Source organism: Labrus bergylta, chromosome 5 (assembly GCF_963930695.1).
Source record: "Labrus bergylta chromosome 5, fLabBer1.1, whole genome shotgun sequence".
NCBI lineage: Eukaryota > Metazoa > Chordata > Actinopteri > Labriformes > Labridae > Labrus > Labrus bergylta.
Window position 1 is genome coordinate 21,806,539 of NC_089199.1, and position 19,271 is coordinate 21,825,809.

The window sequence follows — 19,271 nt, forward strand, 5'->3', positions numbered from 1 at the left end:
TACATTCAATGAAATGTCAGCCTGCACCCCCTTTAGTCGCATTATGAACTACTGACTTCAGGGCGCTGGTACAGAACGCCCAGGATGAGGACTAAAAGAGGCATTACATCCATTGTACCACACAGGATTCAGCTGCTTAATAAGCTCTGATTATACAGTTTGAACTCGGCACTCACTTTAATTAACTTGTTACTGAAATCCCTAATTTAATCATGTGATGCTTTAATGTGTTTTTATGTGCTGTCCTGTAAATGTTTGTTTGTATAGTATTTTATGCTCCCGGTGCAAGGCAAATTCCCCTAGGGGCAATAAAGGTTTCATTCATTCAAGTGTATCAATGACAACACAAAACCATGTTTTAATAGCTAATTAAAATCTCTTTATTACAATCACATATACATCATCATATTCCAAAAAGCTTGCTGTCGTGAAAAGTACCCTTGCACAGACTGATGGAGGTTGTGTTGCAAGCTGGATGGAGGGATTGTCAGATGGACTGATATCTAGTGTAGAATTCCCCAGCAGCAAGTGTCTCCGCTCCAGTGTGCTTTTAATTTCACATCACATGAGGACAGGCAGCAGCACTATTTTCAGCTCTCTGTGTCCTTGTGTAACGTAAGCAAAGAGAGTGAAGGGGGCGGGTGAGAAGGAAAAAAAATAATCTTTCTTCGTCATCCATTATTCAGACCTTTTGAGTCACAGCCGAGAGAGGAATAAAAGTGGAAACAAACCGGGTTGAGGTTTGATTTCACTTCTGATTCCAAGTGTTTTCAACAAACAAGCATTTCTGTAAATCATCATATTCTCTGTTTTCTCCAGGGTGAGTTTAAAAGATGGATATCAGTTTAATCTTTCTGTGCGCAGGACAAACAAAGCAGGTACTCAGGCCCAGCAGTACCACTACTCACCCATCACTGATTTATTTCCTTATTCCAGAAATGTTAATGTGGGAAAATGAGCACAAAGCCAAACATTGCATTCAAGCCAATGAAGATGACTGCAACTTACATGTTCAATCTGGGAACGCCTCAGCAATGACCGGACAGCTCTGTAGCCTCAAGGGGCGATGGCCAATATTTCAGGGCATTAGCCAGTGGATATCTGGGAAATAGCTAACACAGCCAAGAATGTATATCTGTGGTGCTGGTCATTATTACAGTCCTATGAGCAATTTGAGATGCAGAAATGGAGTTGGAGTTGAGGGAAGACATCTTTGGCTAATGTCTACTAACTCCATTTTGCATGTCAATGTAGATCAATTAAACAAGCTAATGAAATTAAAAATTGTCACCAGACAATAGTTGGTGAAATGTGAGATTGCGTCGTGCCCAGGGCATTATGCCTCTTCGCATTTCACTTTGGCTCTCTATGGACATTTTTCAAAGCAGACATTTGGCTTGGTCTAGTAAAAAAATGTGAATGTCAATGAACAATGTCTGGTCTGAATAATTGTCCTATTATCTAATTACAGTTGGAAAGTCGGCAAGCATGCCAGGACTAAGAGCTAATTCTGCCACTTTTAATTATATTACTTTCCCCTATTCTAATCCTACCAAGACGTCTTAAAATGTCTTGTATTTCTGATGCAATTTCTGTAATGCCACAGAGAAATTCCATCTGTCAGCTTCCTTAATTTTGGACTCATTTTAGAAGCAGTTAACAAAATGTTGGCTTGATGATGATGATACAACATGTAAATTAATACAAATGTGCAAGTGTTTTGTCATTGTTTTACCTTCTCCTGACTGACATTTTTACAAACGTTTCCATGTATGTCTGCAAAAATATGTTTGGACAAGGTGACCTTGGGATAAATTCTAACATTTCAACCAGCACCATCATCAGGTGAAATAAGAATTTTGTAAAAATGTTGCTTTATGACCCAATACCAGAAGAACTCGTAACATATTCATGATTCTCAAAAGACACTCTGTTTTCAGTTCAACAAAGTAAATTAAACCTTACCAGGGAGTCTGTTTAATATGAGTCTGCTGACATTGTCATTTTGAGCATGGTAGCGTGCTGACATCATAGAATCTAGCTCACAGTACTTAATGCATTGTAAACACATCCTAGAAGCATCTCTGTCCGGGACACAGAGATGAAGTGATATCCATTTGATATATCTAACCCTGGAGAAAGAACAAAACAAGATGATTTTCCAGATTATCGTCGTGTTTAGAGCATTAGAGTGTCAGTGTAATAATTCATGGATGCCACATTTAACATTCAGTACAATCTGAGTTACTTCCCATGAATTGTAACAATATTGTGAGTGATAATGTACTAATACTACAAATGTAAATCTCTGTGCTGTATATACAGCCTCCATAACACAGCTATAAACCCACAGAATCACATGATAAACCACTGGAGGCGTCTGATGGAATCAGCGTGTCCTGATACTGTTGCAAGTCCAACCTCGTCTGAACCTTCTGACAAAATCAATATGTACATGTCATAATGACACAAAACAACAGTAAATTTCAATTTAGCCATTGAAAGAGACAATAATATTCACATTTTGTGTCCACTCTTTAAAAAATGGTAAATTAAAGTTTCACCAGCTTCTAGGTAAATCAACTAGATTTTAAAGAGTCTAAAGATCATAAAAACTTTTCACATTAGTTTTGTAACCATCACAAGAAAATTATTTAAATATGTCCAACACAATGACGATAAACAGATTTTTTTTCCTCCATAAATCACTATGATAGTTCATAAAGAAAACACCGATACACACTGTCGTTCTATCTACAGTCGTTCAACTGGCCTCCGTCCCTGGTACAGAAAGGTAGGGAAAACTTTTTGTATCAAAAGATTATGTGCAAAAAGTTGTTCTTTTAGGTCCCTCTAATGGAAAACAATGGAAAGAAATAATGGGGATATCTACATGACCTTTGCGCTTTCCGTAGACTCTAGGATGATGTGCACCGACTCGTTACTTTTGTGCATCTGTGTTTTAAAACGAGTAACTGCATTCAATGGAAACATGACAGGCAGTGCACAGAGCTCTGTCATTATCATATTAAAACTAGCTTGAGGTATTATTGCACATTTTCCCAAACTGCAGACCTGAAATCAGTAGATTTCAGATTTACTCACGCATTGTGTCAGCTTTCAGTGGAAAGTCAACAACACTGACTAAAGCTCTCTCTCCTTCCCAAATCTATAGATGCTGCAGCAGTCTGGACAAATTGACTTGAGGTGCACAGTCGATGCATCACATTTGATTTCAATAAACATGCATAAGCTGTTACCTGGATAGGTAGACTTGTAAACATCCTGCCAAGAGTAAACACAGATGCAGGAACAGGAAGCCACGGACCATGAGGGGCCAAAAATCTTATGCTGCATTCACACCATATCAGTAGAAAAGTAAGAACGAGAAAGAAAAGAAAAACCTCTTATTTTAAGAATCACATGAAGGTGATTTCAGACAACCAGCTGCTGCAGCTGTGCTGCCTTACAGCTATGTTCGTTTTCTGCAATTTGGTTAGACCCTCAAATCAAGTTGCACTTTAATCTACTCTGATCTCATCAAATGGCTTCAAAGAGTAGGATGTGGTTGAAAATAGAGAAGGTTGAAACTCCCAAAGCAAGTTCAGATAACTAATATCATAACTATGGTACAGTAGCCCAAACTAGATATTCTCGACTGATATTTTGCCGGCAGAGAAATGCATTAAATTAGGAACTTGTGCCCTAAATAAAGACAGGTCAATTCCAATCTCAAATAGCAGAACGTGTTCAGAAGAGCAAATAGAAATGTTAAGTTTGATTGGGCTATTTACTTCTTACATGTATGTATCCTTTCTATATCCAATTCAACAGTACAAGTAGTAAAAGTTGCTATTATTTTGATGTAACTGCCAATGGGGACCTTGACATTTCTTAGCCATATTATCAATATTTCCTAGTTCATTACAGCTAGTGAGAAACATTGTTGCTGTCAGATCCTAAAAACCTCTGTTTCTAATTAAATCTAGCAGGTTAGTCTGGGCTTCTGTAATAGCTTTGGCTGCATACAAGTACGGTCTGAAAGATATGACGTGAATGTGGCATAATATCCTCCAGAAACACAGAGGAAGGTAATGGTTGAAATCCTCTGCAAATCCCCATGGCACATTTCTCCCCACCATTGCTCTCACCAATCAATACTTAAACTGTAAACAGTGTTCCTATAAAAAAAAACTGTTTATGATTTGGTATCAAATCTAAGTTATCATTGTCCTCAGTGCTACAGTTGATGTGTTCTGTGGCCCTGATGTAAAAGTAGTACTTTGTCATTAGTGCACAGCCTGGTAAATCACGCAGAACGGTATTGCTCCCCGAAATCTCATGGTCTTTTTTTTTAAGGATTGTTTGTAATTTTGATAAAGACTTTGTGGGGGGGGGGGGGGGGATTGTAGCATACGATGTAGCATGAACCACATGATTCAAACATAGGCGCTCATCTGACCTTGTTCGGTTGTTTGTCATTACAAGCGTCATGCACTGACACATTGTGTCCGGAGTGCTGTACAGTGTTGACACACCCACACATAAAGCTATCAGTTGAGGTGAGAACAGCGAAAACAGTGAGGTTTGCTCTCGTACGCACATTCATTAAAGGAACAGTCAAACATTTTCATAAATCATCATGTTCTCTGTCCTTCCTAGAGTCATTTGAAAAGGTGGATATTAGTCTTCGCCCTTCAGATGCAGAAATCTTGAGGACCCTGTTTTTGTTGGATAATTTAACATTTTACTCCAAAGCAGACTAGGGCAGCAGGATGCAGGCTAAAAGCTGCTCATTGTCCTGTAGGTGTGAGCAATCTCAAAGTCAGAAATTGTGAGGATGGATAAAAATGCTCACTGATGGGTCTGCATGTATTTCAGAAGATGAACATTTTATCACTTAGAACATGCAGAAAAAATCTGCCAGCCATGAATAAAGTACAATTTGGACTTTAGTTTGTTTATGAACAAAATGTGTCATTCTTTTGAGGCTTTGCAGCTGCAGAACTAATGTTTATTTTGCATTGAAGTAGTTCTTTAATGACCAAATCAGAGTTAGACAAATCAAGGTAATTATTTTTATTTTGATCAGCTCTGGAGTTTTTCCCTCATTTGATTGGACAAGGTCCTCTTCTTTGTGTCCAGGCTAAACATGTCCTGGACCCATTTCTTTACTCCACTCTAACTAATATCTATCTCATTATGTGAATCTGGCAAAGACAGAACAACATGACTTACTAAAAATGTATTGTTAGCGTAATATCACACACACTTGCACACAGTGTTACTGTTAGACGTGATGCCCATGCAGTTAGACGGTGGTGACTGTCAGCAGGGAGCTGGGACACAGCATGTCATCATGGTTATCAAGCCTGGTCCCGTGAGTCAGGAGCTCCTCTACTGTTGTCCAGTCATCCAATAGCTTCCTGTTCCTCAAACGACTCAGCTTCCTCTGACTCATCTCCAGAACAGTGTTGCATCGCCCATCAGTAAAAACTCCGCCTACTCTACTGTCAAGCATACCTCCATCTCCAGCAGAAGCTCCTCCCCCTCCTGTGATGGCCCCTCCCCTGCTGATTGAATCTCGTAAAGTCACTCCTCTAGCTTGCAGCTGCTGCTGCTGCCTCTGCTCACGGGCCAAAAGGAAATGTTCCCTCCTTTCCGTTCGACTCCAGTATCGACCCATCAGCATGTCAGTGTTGGTCTCCTCATCTGTGCTCATCCCACTACGTTCATCTGCCAGCTGGGATGCTCGGTCTCTCAGGAGCTGGCTCCTGGAGATCCTTGAGGTTGTGCTATGTTTGGAGCTAAGATCAGTTTTAGGCTGCATACCAGAATTGGGATTAGGGCTCGAACTTGCGTTGATGTGTCCTATCTTTGCATCCCATCCAGCAGCACAGTTAACTCCTGTGTTGCCTTCCAGGGTGCTATATAGCCCCCTTCCTCCACCAGCCCCCTGGGACTGACGGTTTGCAGGTTTCGGCCAGGTGTCATTGACATCTCCAGCCTGAGGAGGGTAAATCAAACTCTGCAAGTGCTGCTGATCTCTGGCAATGGTCCTCCCCAGCTCCTGCTGCCTCTCTCTATCCATCTCTTCCTGTATCTGAGCCTCCCTCTCCCTCTCCAGCTCTTTCTCCTGTTGCATTTGCCTTTTCTGTTCCATTTCCCTCTCGATCTCTCTGTCCCTTTCTGTTAACAATGGTTCAGGCATCATGTGTCTTTCTTGGGAGTGCCAGTAGTCATGGTGGGGGATCTGGCTGTTTTGCTCATAGCATCTCTCATGGATGTTGGTACCCCTGATATGCCCCAGAGCTGAGGGATGCTGTTGGGGAGAGACAGCCAAGCTAGTTGGGTGGGAAGTAATCATACCTACCCTTAGCTCGCCTTCCTCTGGCAGGCCTAGCGGCATTACGTTGCATGGAGCAACACCCCCACAATGGTGCATGGTTGCTGCACAGTACGAGGGGGAGGCTGGGTGGCTGGCCCTGCGACGATACTCCTGAGGAGGAGGGCGATGGTGAAGTGTGCGGCTTCTCCTCAACATCCCCACTGAACTAGAGCCCTGGTGGTGCTGCTGGATGGGAACTAGGGATCTCCGATGGCTAGAGGGGGTACTGCAGGTGGAGAGGATTGGAGCTGTCATCCTTGAGACTGCAGCATGGGAGGGGTTAAAGAGGGCTCCACTGCTGGAGCTGTGACGGTTCAGACAGGGCCTATCAGCTTTATTGAACTGGACCGATGAAACCCTGGAAAGTTGGAACAGTGAAATCAGTCAGCGGAGCTAAAACATGTTTGGGAACATAGATGTTTGAAGTTTGACCTTATGAAACCAGCCCTTTACTTCTAATCTAACAAATAGGTTATACAGGTATACTTTTAAATTCATCTTTTAGAAACAAGCTCCAGATATAATTTTTTTTAAATTACACCTAGACTATAATTGAACAGCATTTAGTCTACCAGTTGCTACCTGAAAAGTCCCCGAGGTGGAAGGTCCATGACAGGTTCAGCAGTCTCCTCCATCCCGAGCTGCAGGCGTGGACACTGAGGCTGCATGGTGAGCGCCTCAGGGATAGCCTCCAGCAGCTCGCGGTGGCTCTTGGGGCAGCTATCCCGCCGCTCTCGCCTCTCACAGGGTTCGCCCTGGTGTTGCAGCCTAGCATTGTACAGCCGCATTCGCTTCTCCAGCAGCCTCTGGAAGTGCCTGAACTCCCCAGTGCTCACACTGTAGAAGCCAGAGTCGCTAAGCTCCGAGGAGATAAAAGACTCAGAGGATGGAGAGCCACCTCCATAGCCCCCACAACCCCCTGGGGCAAGGGCCCCATGAGAATGACAGTCATCCAGGCCTCCCTCTTCTGTCTCCAGTCCTGAGAGGTCCCCCTGGTGGAGAGAGCCATCAGTCCAGCCCAGGCCGCTGTCAAGCTCATGATGGAGGGGCATGAAGCCCAGAGGCTTCTCAAGCATGAAGTCCTCGTCGTCCGTCTGCAACAACAAGCATTCATAGTCCCAAGGTCATTCCAACTAATATCTTCATCAGAATACTATAAATAAACTGCATATTCAAGTTTCTATCTATGTGTAGGACCTTAGTACATTCTGCCCTAATGATTGTGCATTTTTTTATTATTCTTCACTATATTATTTCCTTAAAACAATCAAAGGCTAAAACCATCCCTGTGTTGTGCCTGTATGATGTGGCCCAGCCTCACTGGACTTGTTTAAGCTACCGAGTACTATTCTTAGATCTGTTTTTCCACTTCAGATAGAATCCTTCAGTGTAGGCAGGATTCTTACCTTATTGTCCACTACGTCATTGTCTTAATCTTCTTCTGCCCTTGCCAATTTATCAATACAGCCGGTTTTAAAAATCTCAGTAAAGTTAATTATTATGATCACTACTGATGGTAGGCCTGACTGTTTTGGGGATTGTCTTGATGGCTCTTGAACGATGTCCAATGTCACACAAGTAATGATTCTAGCTTTGATTCTCTACAAATCAGTAGAGTCTGCAAGGTTTTGACAGCATCTCTCAGTAGAATTTTAGCTTGCTTGGGACATAAACAGGTAATGCCTAATAAAGTACAAGGTACTGTCCACTACCAATACCAAAGAAAGCCAATAGAGGGGACTCTAGTTGACATTGGACACCATGCAGTAGGCCAGAGACAAAAGTATGTCTTACTAAACCATCTAACTCTTAAAAAACAGCTCACAAATACAATTATTCAAGCATCTTTGAAAAGTAATGAATAGTGGTTTCATAAAACAGCTGGTCACTACAGCGGTAAGAAAACTTAACCCGGAGGAAATAGTGCATCTGTATGTGGCTATATTCAGCTGCAGATAAATCCAAATTTGGTGTTTCAGTATTTCTGGAAGTAGGACTGAGTGTGTGGGATGAGTCAAAACAAACAACAGTTTGTGCGTTCAGAGTTGTAAATCAGTTAAACAGTGTGACTCATTGATGTGTTTTTAGTTTGTTTTTTTTAACACCATTGCAGCACAATGGCACAGGAGCTAATATGTTTCAAGCTTTGGATACAGAGACAATGCTTGTATGTGGGATCAGTTCAGTGTTGGGTTTAGTCTGCTCCTGAGATATTTTGATAGTAAAAATATTAAGAATCTCAAGGATACTGGAAAAAAAGGTATTTCAAATCCTAGCCTAATTCTTTTCATACAGATCTGCACTTGAGTTTTCAATGACACAATCAACGTCAGTGGGATAGAGATAGCCTTCCTGAATGAGGAACATTTGCAGGTCACAATAAATTAAAAAAAACATTTTCAGCTCACAATTTTCCAGCTCTTACCTGACTGTGGAAGCCATTAGGTTCTTCTAAGTTTGTATTGCAACATCCCATCAAGCAGTTCTGTCCATTAGGTCCACGACCAGTCAGCTCTGGATCCTGGGGGATAACGATGAGAGAAAAGACAATTAAAAACAACACAATTGTATTATGAGTAGTTTGTTTGTTACCAATTACAGGTTTTTGTGTGTTTCAGTTTTGTACTAAACAGCAAATGCAAAAGCCCTTTTGTAATGTATGTGTATGCTTGCAAGCTCTGAAGGATGAAGATGGCAAAAATATGTGTAATTACCCAAACTTTTTTGCATCCAGACACTCTACTGGGTCATGATTGTTTAACGCAGCGTATATAATGTTAGTCTAGTCTGTTCTCTCCAACAATCCGTAAGACTACTGAGCTTAATTTCATGAATACATGGATCTCCAAAGACTCCTGCTTTAACGATGGTAGAGACCGTCGGATGGAGTGTGAAACAAGTAATTTGATGCAGTTCAATTGTGAACTGCGTGTGTGTGTGTGTGTGTGTGTGTGTGTGTGTGTGTGTGTGTATGTTTGTGTGTATGTTTGTGCCCATTTTCTGTGTGTTTCTGTTGTGTCACCTGATGGACCATGTCCACAGTGTCCCGTGGCGAGCTGGACAGGTAGCCGTACCGTCCTCCTTCACAGTGATCTTGTGGCAAAGCCAGGTGGCCGTAAAAATGTCTGACATACAAACAAAAAAAACAAATTTAGACATTTTATACCTGAAATGTGTTTTTAAACCCTGATGCAAAACTAAACCAGAGGCCCTCCACACACAATATGTTTCTGCATAGGCAACACATTTTCAAATGTGCACTCAGGAAAAGACTCGATGCAGCATTAGTGCTGGGCTGATAAAAATTCATGAACCCTTGCAATGACAAAATGAATGTCATGCAGCCCTGAAATATGAGAGGGTATCTTAAATTATTTAACATTATATCACTTTCCTCATCACTAAACAGAATTCTGAGATAAGCTGCAAATCTGGAAACCAAACTGCTGAGTGACAGACCATACTTTTTTTTTATTTTACTTAATTTGAAAAGGAATAAAAGGGAAATTTTCTTTCATCATCAAAAATGGAAAAAAAGTGTTTTGAACTCATACAAAGGAAAACTGGTACACATACTGACAAACTGTCTTTCTGTGTGTTTGTACCTGTCTTGGTAGGTGGGGCTGGACGCATTCATCCCCGCCCCCATTGGTGGGAGGGGCAGGTTGAGATGCTGCAGGTTAAGAGGCAGGGTCTCCCAGGCCCCCCTGTCTGCCTCAGTGCCACACCCCCTCTGACCCTTGATCTGCAGTGTGATTGGACGCTGATTGGCTGCCAAGATCCTCAGAGCATCCCGCTGGCTCAGGTGTGCTAGACTCCGCCCATTCAACTGAGACAGACATACAGGTGAAAAGTAGATCAGATACATGCGTGCAAAATCACACATTCTGGGCTGATATGCATCGTCTTGTTGGACTCACGTTGAAGTCAGCCATATGGGTATCATTTCTACATTCTCTATCTTTTGAAAGGACTGAGCTAAGTCGTAAAAAAGTCAAAGGAGAGCTGTTTTTCTCAACAGCAGAACAACCCTTACTGATGGAATTAAACAAGGACTTCACCAGTCATCACCAAAAAGACTGCCATTGTTAATCCTAAATAAACTTGTAAAATTAAATCGCTGCTTACAGTAATATCAAGGGTCGCCAAACTTTTTATCCCGCACCCCAAAATAACAATGCAACATACTGGGGATCCCCTCTGTCCCTGGAAATGGTTAAAACATTTAAAGTTGCGCACATCAGCCCGCACTAATAGGCCTTTCCAAACACTGCCATAACAACAAAACTAAAGAACACCGCAGCCTTAAAATAATTATATTATTTCAGTGTGTCTGTGAGCATTTTTATTGACAAAGAGCACATGCAGTACCAACATTGTCACAGTCAGATTTTTTTTTGCTTTCATTCCAGCACAAATCTCACTTAAGGACTATTTCGCAATAATGGGTAAAATATGCAATTTAAGTCATTTCAAATTTGTATTTGTTTTTGGAAGGCACCTCGCGACCCCCCTGCCAGTGTCTCCCCCAATTTGGGAACCACTGGGCTAGATTATATCAGATGTACTGTATGTTTAAAACAACAGTAAAGGCTAACTTTAGAGAACAGATGCATTTACTGTTAATTAGCCTCATTTTAGCCTGAAGTCCCCTCTGACCTCATTCTCATTACCGGTTCTTGAATTCTCAACAGGAGCCATGCAAAGACTCAGAGACATTAAGATTATTAAATTCACCATGCACCTTTTAATGAACAATGCGAGAAAAATTGTAGATGATGGCAGCAAAGGGCAATAATCCCATGAGAATACAGATTCAGTCATGAATAGACCCCGAACGCTCTTCCAGCTGAGTTAGCCTAGCTTAACTGATCATACCAATTAAGACAACAAGAAGGGGAATGAATCTTTTGATATCTCACAATTTTGATTATGTGGGTCACGATTTGTTTCAAACTGAGGGCTGCCTATTTGAGGATCAACTCCAAGCTGCTGAGCACTTTATTATTTGACATTAAAAAGCTTGACATTTGTAACATAATGCTCATACTCAGCTGATTACATTTGCTTAAATACTAAGAGGAAAACCTAAAATACATTTTGTTTATGCTGAACTTGAAAAATACTTCTATATGACAACAAATTGTGGCCTTAAAACAGTTAATTAAGTTATCATCAGGAACTTGCCAGGGAAAAAATTGCATGGTCATAAATCTAGGTAGCGTCCCCAAGAATGGTTTGGGACGCTGTAGGATTAAAGGTTTTTTTTAAACAGACGATGGATCTTTTTATTTGAATTGGCCGTTCAGAATTGGCTGCAGATCGGTAAAGTAATGCCGTGTGTGTCTGTCAGCAGTTGTCGGCCATTTTTCCAGTTTTTTCAACCCTGGGTGGTGGTGACGTGATGTGAGCTCGGGCATTTGATTTTTTCCTGAAGTACTCCACTTTCTTAAGCAGACCTTCATATTGACTACATCAGGTCAAACTTCCCCCACCCGAGGGATTGCAGAATCCACAGTGGCTTCAACCTTGCTCTCATTGAAATAGGACGGGATGACAGTTCAGACCGTAGATATAATCATACATTACCGACGCTGAGAGCTAGCTACCTTTACCGCTGACAAGCTAGGACCGTCGTTCACCCCCCTGCTGCTGCATCAGTGTAACAAAGAAGGTGGAAAGGGTGACCTAAACAAAAAAACTTTGCTGATACTGGCAGATGGTGAATATTTACTTTGGGCGTAAGAAAGTATGATTTGAAACATTTATTATTGGACGTTTTGAATCCATTCAGAAATTCAGTAACACGAACAAGTCATCTGTAGTAAAGCACCATTTTTAACCTCATGTTACTTTGAACAAATTTTACGTTTAAATGGATTGAAGTTAACACATTCCCATTCTTTAGTTTGTCGACGCTTCGCTTTCTAACAACAGGTAGTTGGTAACATTGTCTATGATTTGGTTATGATGACTGAAAGACAGAATATAAAGCTTGGTTTAAAGAAGTTGAATTGCAAAAACAGAAGTTTCAGTCTCTGTGGTCTTACAACAACCAAAAATGTTCAACTGATTGAACATTGGTCAAAAAATATTGCTTTGCAAACATTCATTTTTTTTCTGACCATATGAAAGCATCTGGTTATTCTGAGCACATCTGTAACTCAATGTCACATAGACACAATGTATTTTCTAATGAAAGTCTGTTTATTAATTATATATTAACATAACTGATAAAATGGTCTCCTATTACTAACAATGTGCTAAAGTGTCATCTTGCAGATCTACAGTATGCCTCGTTAGAGTTGGTCCATGTAAGATAGTCCAAATTCAGTCATTCATTGGTCGCTTGTTTAACATTACAAATCAATGACTTAATGCACCAAATCCAAGAACATCCTTGGTCGACCAGTGATGAACACATCACTCCTACATGTACACAAGTTTACATGTAGTTTGCAGAGACGCTGGACCTCCTCTGCAAATTGAAGTAGCCCTAAAGATGTCATCAGTTTGAAGGTGACAAATGAACAACGAACGTATGAATTATTAAAAAAAAAAAAAAAAAAAAAAAAAAAAAAGCCTGTTATAAACTGGAAATGGTAAGTTCTTGCCAGGTTGTGAGGTTTTAATCACAAGATGCAATGCGGTTGCATTGTGGGAAATGTAGGAACCACTTTTTTGGGAATTTGACCCACATCAGGGGCTTTAAGGTAACATATCTCAGTCTTTTCCTTAAAATATGTATTCAGGTAACAAACTCAATCACCAGAGGAATGCCAAAATCAAACCTTACTCTGTGGAAAGACAGCGTCAACACTAATGAAATGTTAGTCGTCAGGCTTCCATTTTAACCGCACTTCATCTAGTCTGTATGTTTTTACACTCCAGACGATAACTCTGGAATAGTCGACATTATGCAACTGGGTCACAACGCACTGTTTTGTAGACAGATGGTGAATTTATCCCATTATGACAAACAGTCTAATTTTGGTGATTTTACATCAAATGTGACGAATGTGGACACGGTGTTCGTGTTTGGACTAAAGGGTTAACACCTACGAGCAAACATAAACCACAGCCTACTTCACACACACGCACACACGCACACACGCACACACATGCAGCTCAGCAGCCATCGAATTAGACGCATGAACAGTATTGTTAACTCCTGCACATCACAACCATGAGTCACCCTCTGCTACATTCAACCAAACACGCACATGCACACACACGCACACACACACACACACACACACACACACACACACACACACACACACACACACACCGACTATGCACACTCACAGTATGAGTTGAGATGCACAAAATGGCACCTGTGTGTGGAAACAGGATGGTAGAAGAACGAGTGTGAGGCTGCAGCTGATGGATATGACGAACATGAAGATCCTTCTTTCAGAAAACATGAAAATTAATCTTATTGAGTAAAAAAAACAATTTCAAGTGTTTGAGATTTAATTCCATAAATTAGGTCAATTATCTAAACCCACACAAACAAATGGTCCTGCAGAAATAATCTTAAAACAATGCCAATTTGCATCTGTATCTTATCTTACACACACACACAGACACAGACACACACACACACACACACACACACACACACACACACACACACACACACACACACACACACACACACACACACACACACACACACACCTGAACAGGACGTGCACAGCTCATCTCCATCGTATTCCGATGAGACACCATAAAACACACACAGCATTACTTTGAGGCAGGGTTTTTGGATGCTCACCGTTTGGTCTCCCATCCATGGTCCAGAGAGCCAGCACCCCATCGTCACGGCAACAGAGGATAGCCGCCTTGCTTCCCAAGAAAATCACCGATGCTGCTGCTTCCTCCAGCAGATCGTCTCCTTCCTCCTCCTCCTCCTCCTCCTCACTCTCTCCGTCTACCTCTCCTCAGTGCTCTTTTCACTTTCGCTCTCTCCTCAGCATCCGTCCTCCTCCCTTCTTCTCTTCTATATTCCCCTTTTTCTTCCTTTTTTCATCTATTTCTTCATCGTCCGTTTCATTGCCCCTCCCCCTTCTCCACAGCTCCAGATTTTAGCATCCTGCACACACATACAGACACACGCACACACACAGTCTTGCATGCATCCAGCTCTGCAAACAGAAAAATATGCGCAGGCTGACACAGTGTATTCAGAGACGAAGAGGGAAACACAGGCAGTCACACAGTAAAGATGGTGTCTGATTGGTGGCCTTTCAAGGGTCATCAGCCAATCAGGCGCAGTGGTGTCCCTCTGGATATCTTCCTCTCCGACTGAAACTCCTCATGAAGCATCGACATGTGCAGGAGGGGGTCTGTACTGCAGAGATACACACAGTAACAGTGGGAAAACACCATACAACCATCCATCTTCTCGCTGTTAATCCAGGATCCTCCAACACATGCTGCTTAAGGCATGCTGGGAGTAGTAGTCCCTCCAGTGTGTCCATCAGAGGTATTCTGTTTCAGTCGCTCAGTTGTCCAAGAAGCCATGTGCACAAATGAATTAAAAAAGAAGCCTGAATTAGTATGAGTGCTCTCCCAGAGGCAGTGTAGTCCAGACTGATGATGTGTCCTAATTTTATTTTGTACACCACGTACTCTTTTGTGAATTCCTTTTTTTTTTTTTTGGTGCTGTCCCAAATTAAATAATAATAATAATATATTTATTTGTAAGCACTTTTCAAGACAGAAGCAGGTCAAGTGCTGCAGTGAAGCATTTTAAAAGGGATAATCACAAACGTAAACACAAGAACAGCAACATTGAGATGTACAGATAAAACACAACCAAGTTAAAAAAGCCAATCACAAATGTTGCGTTCAAAAATGCACCGGAGCTTATATGAAATAATCTGTCAGTTTAAAAGGCGAGTCTGTAAAAATGAGTCTCAGAAATTGTGTCCGCTGATTGAATACAAAGTGAATGTTCCAGAGCTGAGGTGCAATCATAGCATGAGCTCGATCACCCTTTGACCGCAACCTTGACTCAAGCCCGATGAGGCTGGTCTAAGGCTGTGTTCGCACTGCAAGCCTTCATGCTCAACTCTGATTTTTTGCTCAGGTCTGATTTTTTTTTTTGTTTGGCTGTTCACATTAGTTTTTAAACGTGGCCTGTTTCAGAACGCGGTGGGAATCTACATATGAAAGTGGGTCAAATCTGATTTGTAATGATCAGCTCATCAAAGCCTAAAATGTCTCCTTAGGTACTAAGGTGTTAAAGTCTTGTTTAAAGAGTGCCAGTGGCCGAGTGGTTTGTTCAGCACACCACATGTACAGAGGCTATAGTCTTCAAAGCAGTCGGCCTGGGTTTGAATTCATCCTGTGGCTACTTTCTCACCTTTTATTACTCAATCTGTCTCCCCAATTTACAGCTCTATCCGCTGTCCTGTCTCCCCAATAAAGGCACAAAAAAATATAAATACATCTTTATCTTTAAAAGCTCACTGAAGTATTCAGGTGCAAATTGTAAAAGAAATTGTCAACCGGTGCAGTGAGGCTAAAACAGTGGTGATGTGAGAAGTGCGCTCTGTCCCCATGAGAAGTCTGGCTGCTGAGTTCTGTACAGTCTGAAGTTGTGCTACAGGTCTTGTACTGAGGCTGGTAAAAAAGGGGACATTACAATAATCAAGATGTGAAGAAATAGAAGCATACATGTTTTTTAAATTGACCTGATCTTTGAGATGTTCCTAAGTCAATAAAAGCTCAATTGAATTACTGTTTTGATTAAAACTGAGGTCACTGTCAAATATAACCCCAGAGTTTCTACCGTGGCTCTTAACATTTGTGTAAATTGGGCCGAGGAGTGGCTCGATCTGGATGTGGATATTCTCAGGGCCAACAAACGAGTCTCTTCCGCACTAACCAAACATGAGGAAAGCAACATCACAGCACTCCTGCTTTGTGATTAACTTCATTGAATTATCAGCCATCAAACATTTGTTCAGGTTTCTTGCTCACTGGACTCCAGTTCAGTTTTAATGTGAATAAACATCATTGTTCTGTAATCTGAACTTCAGTATAATTTGACTGAGTCTGTCAGTAAACCAGTGTTTTGGTTTTATGAGCAGGTCATTTTATTCAAGATTTTGAATTACACGTGGCAACTTGGGGCCTTAGAGTTAGGTTATGCACCTTGTCAGTTCGGCATGGGGGCATATTGGGATAAGGGATGTCTTCACTGAGTGCTTATTATTTAATTAAGACACAAGTACCTGGTGTTTATTTCAAATTTGGGCTCAGTGGTAGAGTCGTCTCCCAACCGGAGGGTCGGGGGATTTGATCCCCAGCTGCTGCAGATACATGTCTGAATTTATCATTGGGCAAGACACTTAACTCCAAGTTGCTCCCACTGTTTCGTTGGCGGCGCGTGAATGTGTATGAACTGATTTGTTATACTGATGGTCACTTTACATAGCGGCCTCGTCCATCAGTGTGTGAATGTGTAGGTGTGACCTGCGGTGTAAAAGCACTTTGAGTGGTCAGGAAGCTGGAAAAGGGCCATACAAGCTGAAATCCATTTACCAAACATCAGGGTTAGTGAAGCCATATATAACCAAAAGATGAACTGTGTAAGTTGAAGTACAGGCCTCTGGTGTATGAAGGGTATAAGAGGGCGATGTAGGTCATGGCAACCTGAGCGTATATCTGGTTTTCCTTTTCTCACAGGTTTGAACTCTATACATAAACTTGCTGTGTTTGAACTCAGTGACTTCCAGTAGAGCGTTTTTTTTATTTTTATATCTGTCTTTGAATATCACATCACACGGGGCATCCTCTCCACCTTAATGTAACACATCTCTCGCTCTGATTGGATGGTGGCTGCGCTCTCGAACCTCCCGAGGTGACGCTGCAGAGTAGAGCAGCCAGAGATGTCTCCTATCCTCAGCGGACGGAATAAGAAACAGTCACATGAGCCTTATAGCCGCTCACATGCTCTGCGGTAACACACATACACGCATGTATGTAGGCTGAATTTTAACTGATTCACTCACTGACCCTGCTCTGACTGTTTGGTTACCATGGCTACCAGCTCTCTTGCACAGTTTAAAATACGAAGAGCTGCAGAATGCCACTGATACTGTTTGTATTAAGGTGTTGCAGATGTAGGCAATAATTGTGTGTGTGTGTGTGTGTGTGTGTGTGTGTGTGTGTGTGTGTGTGTGTGTGTGTGTGTGTGTGTGTGTGTGTGTGTGTGTGTGTGTGTGTGTGTGTGTGTGTGTGTGTGTGTGCATGTCTTGCTCCTGCTGCAGATAATGATGATGATGATGGGTGCATCTGGATGCCTGTCGCTGAGCTCTGCCATTTCTGAACTGAAGTACGGAGGCGGAGAGAGAGCGAGAGAGAGAGAGAGAGAGAGCATGTGTCAGAGTTACATACTGTAGAGCCTGAGCTGCGACACACACACACACACACACACACATAGACCTGTCTCTGTCTATAAATGGAAAGTACTCTTACTGTTGCTGAGAAGCCACGAGAAGCTTCTGCATGTGTAGAGTGTACATAGAGGGATTTATATTAACATCACTTGCCTTTTTAATAAGATGAATAAAAACTGGCAGCTAATTAGATTCACACTGAAGGTTTTTGCAAAGGAGCAAATTATTACATTTTCCTTACAAAGTTAAAAAAGAAAGAAAAATAAGCCTAAAATTTCAATATCAGAAAACTAGTGACTTTCGAAGGCAACATGGATGATTTTGTTTCTATTCACGTTGGCCAGTCGAGGAGGTTGGTTTTATTATACTTCCATTAGGAGAAGAAGAAGGTGTGGTGTTACTGAAGACCAATCCTGATTCCCTTCCTTGGTCTCACCCATATTTATGGAGGGACTTATAGTTGCCCTTATACGTCAGAGCTACAAGGAGTAGCGGCTGAATTGTTAACCGATCTTAAATGGGTCAAAACCAAGCAGCAACCTCTGGTGTTGAAAAATGATGTTCAAGTGCAAAATAAGCTGCAGTTCCACAAGTATCCACTTGAGGCTGGCCGCAAAAGCCAAGGGATCCCCTTTAGGGCCAATATCGAAGTGTCAATTTTTACAGCAGAAATAAATATTTCTGCAGCCTGGTGCAGAAACAGAGTAGGCTCACGTCTTCATTCGTACACACTGTATGGGAGGTGAATGTTTTATAAAGTATCCATCTTGATTATATTAAGGCTAAGAGGCAAACATTTATATTATTAGGGTTGATGAGAACAACACAAAAAAAATACAACAGCCTGAAAGCCACAATATTATTTTTGTAATTGAGTGTAAGAAATGTTGAAAAATCTCCATGTAAAACTGTAGCACTGATACAAAACTTGTTTTTTATTTTATTTGTAAAGAGCAGCAGACAACTACATTGTTAGTCATGTGCAAAGATTTTACAAATTTGTTTAGAATAGAATAACTTTATCGATCCCAAACTGGGAAATTGTGGAAAACAATTTACTTTAATTTTAAGCTTAAATCTCACTGAGTGACTGGACTAACTGTGCTGTAACTGTAATGACCGACTTTCCCTCCGGTATTAATAAAGTATTTCTGATACTGATTTCTCCTTTTTTAATGTGCTTAGCAAAGTAAACCAGCCACTAATGCTGACATTATATTTTATTAAAAACGAGCCAAAAAATAATTTAACATTTCCAATAATTTAAACTATTAGTTAAATGTATTTCAACCTGTTTGCAGTTGACATAAATATTTCATATAACGCTGGTCAAACACTTTTTAAAATCCTATTTTCCCTCATTTGAGCGTTCAGTACAGTTTGTCTCAAGCAGGGACCTGTACAGTTTCCAGTGCTGCGCATGGGCGCCTATGATTGGTCAGGCTGTCAGAGCCGAGCTGTGATTGGCC

The 19,271-nt window shown here is 41.4% G+C and overlaps 1 protein-coding gene across 1 annotated transcript; it reads right to left on the minus strand.

Moving 5' to 3' along the window:
• Window positions 1-356: 356 nt before the first annotated feature.
• LOC109981762 (uncharacterized) lies at window positions 357-14,800 on the minus strand. The gene is made up of 6 exons (XM_020630708.2): window positions 14,169-14,800; window positions 9,994-10,217; window positions 9,411-9,513; window positions 8,814-8,909; window positions 6,971-7,482; window positions 357-6,746 (listed from the first exon to the last, which is right to left on the minus strand). The coding sequence occupies exons 1-6, from the start codon at window positions 14,208-14,210 to the stop codon at window positions 5,312-5,314; spliced, it is 2,412 nt and encodes an 803-aa protein (XP_020486364.2). The 5' UTR covers window positions 14,211-14,800; the 3' UTR covers window positions 357-5,311.
• Between the last annotated feature and the right edge of the window lie 4,471 nt (window positions 14,801-19,271).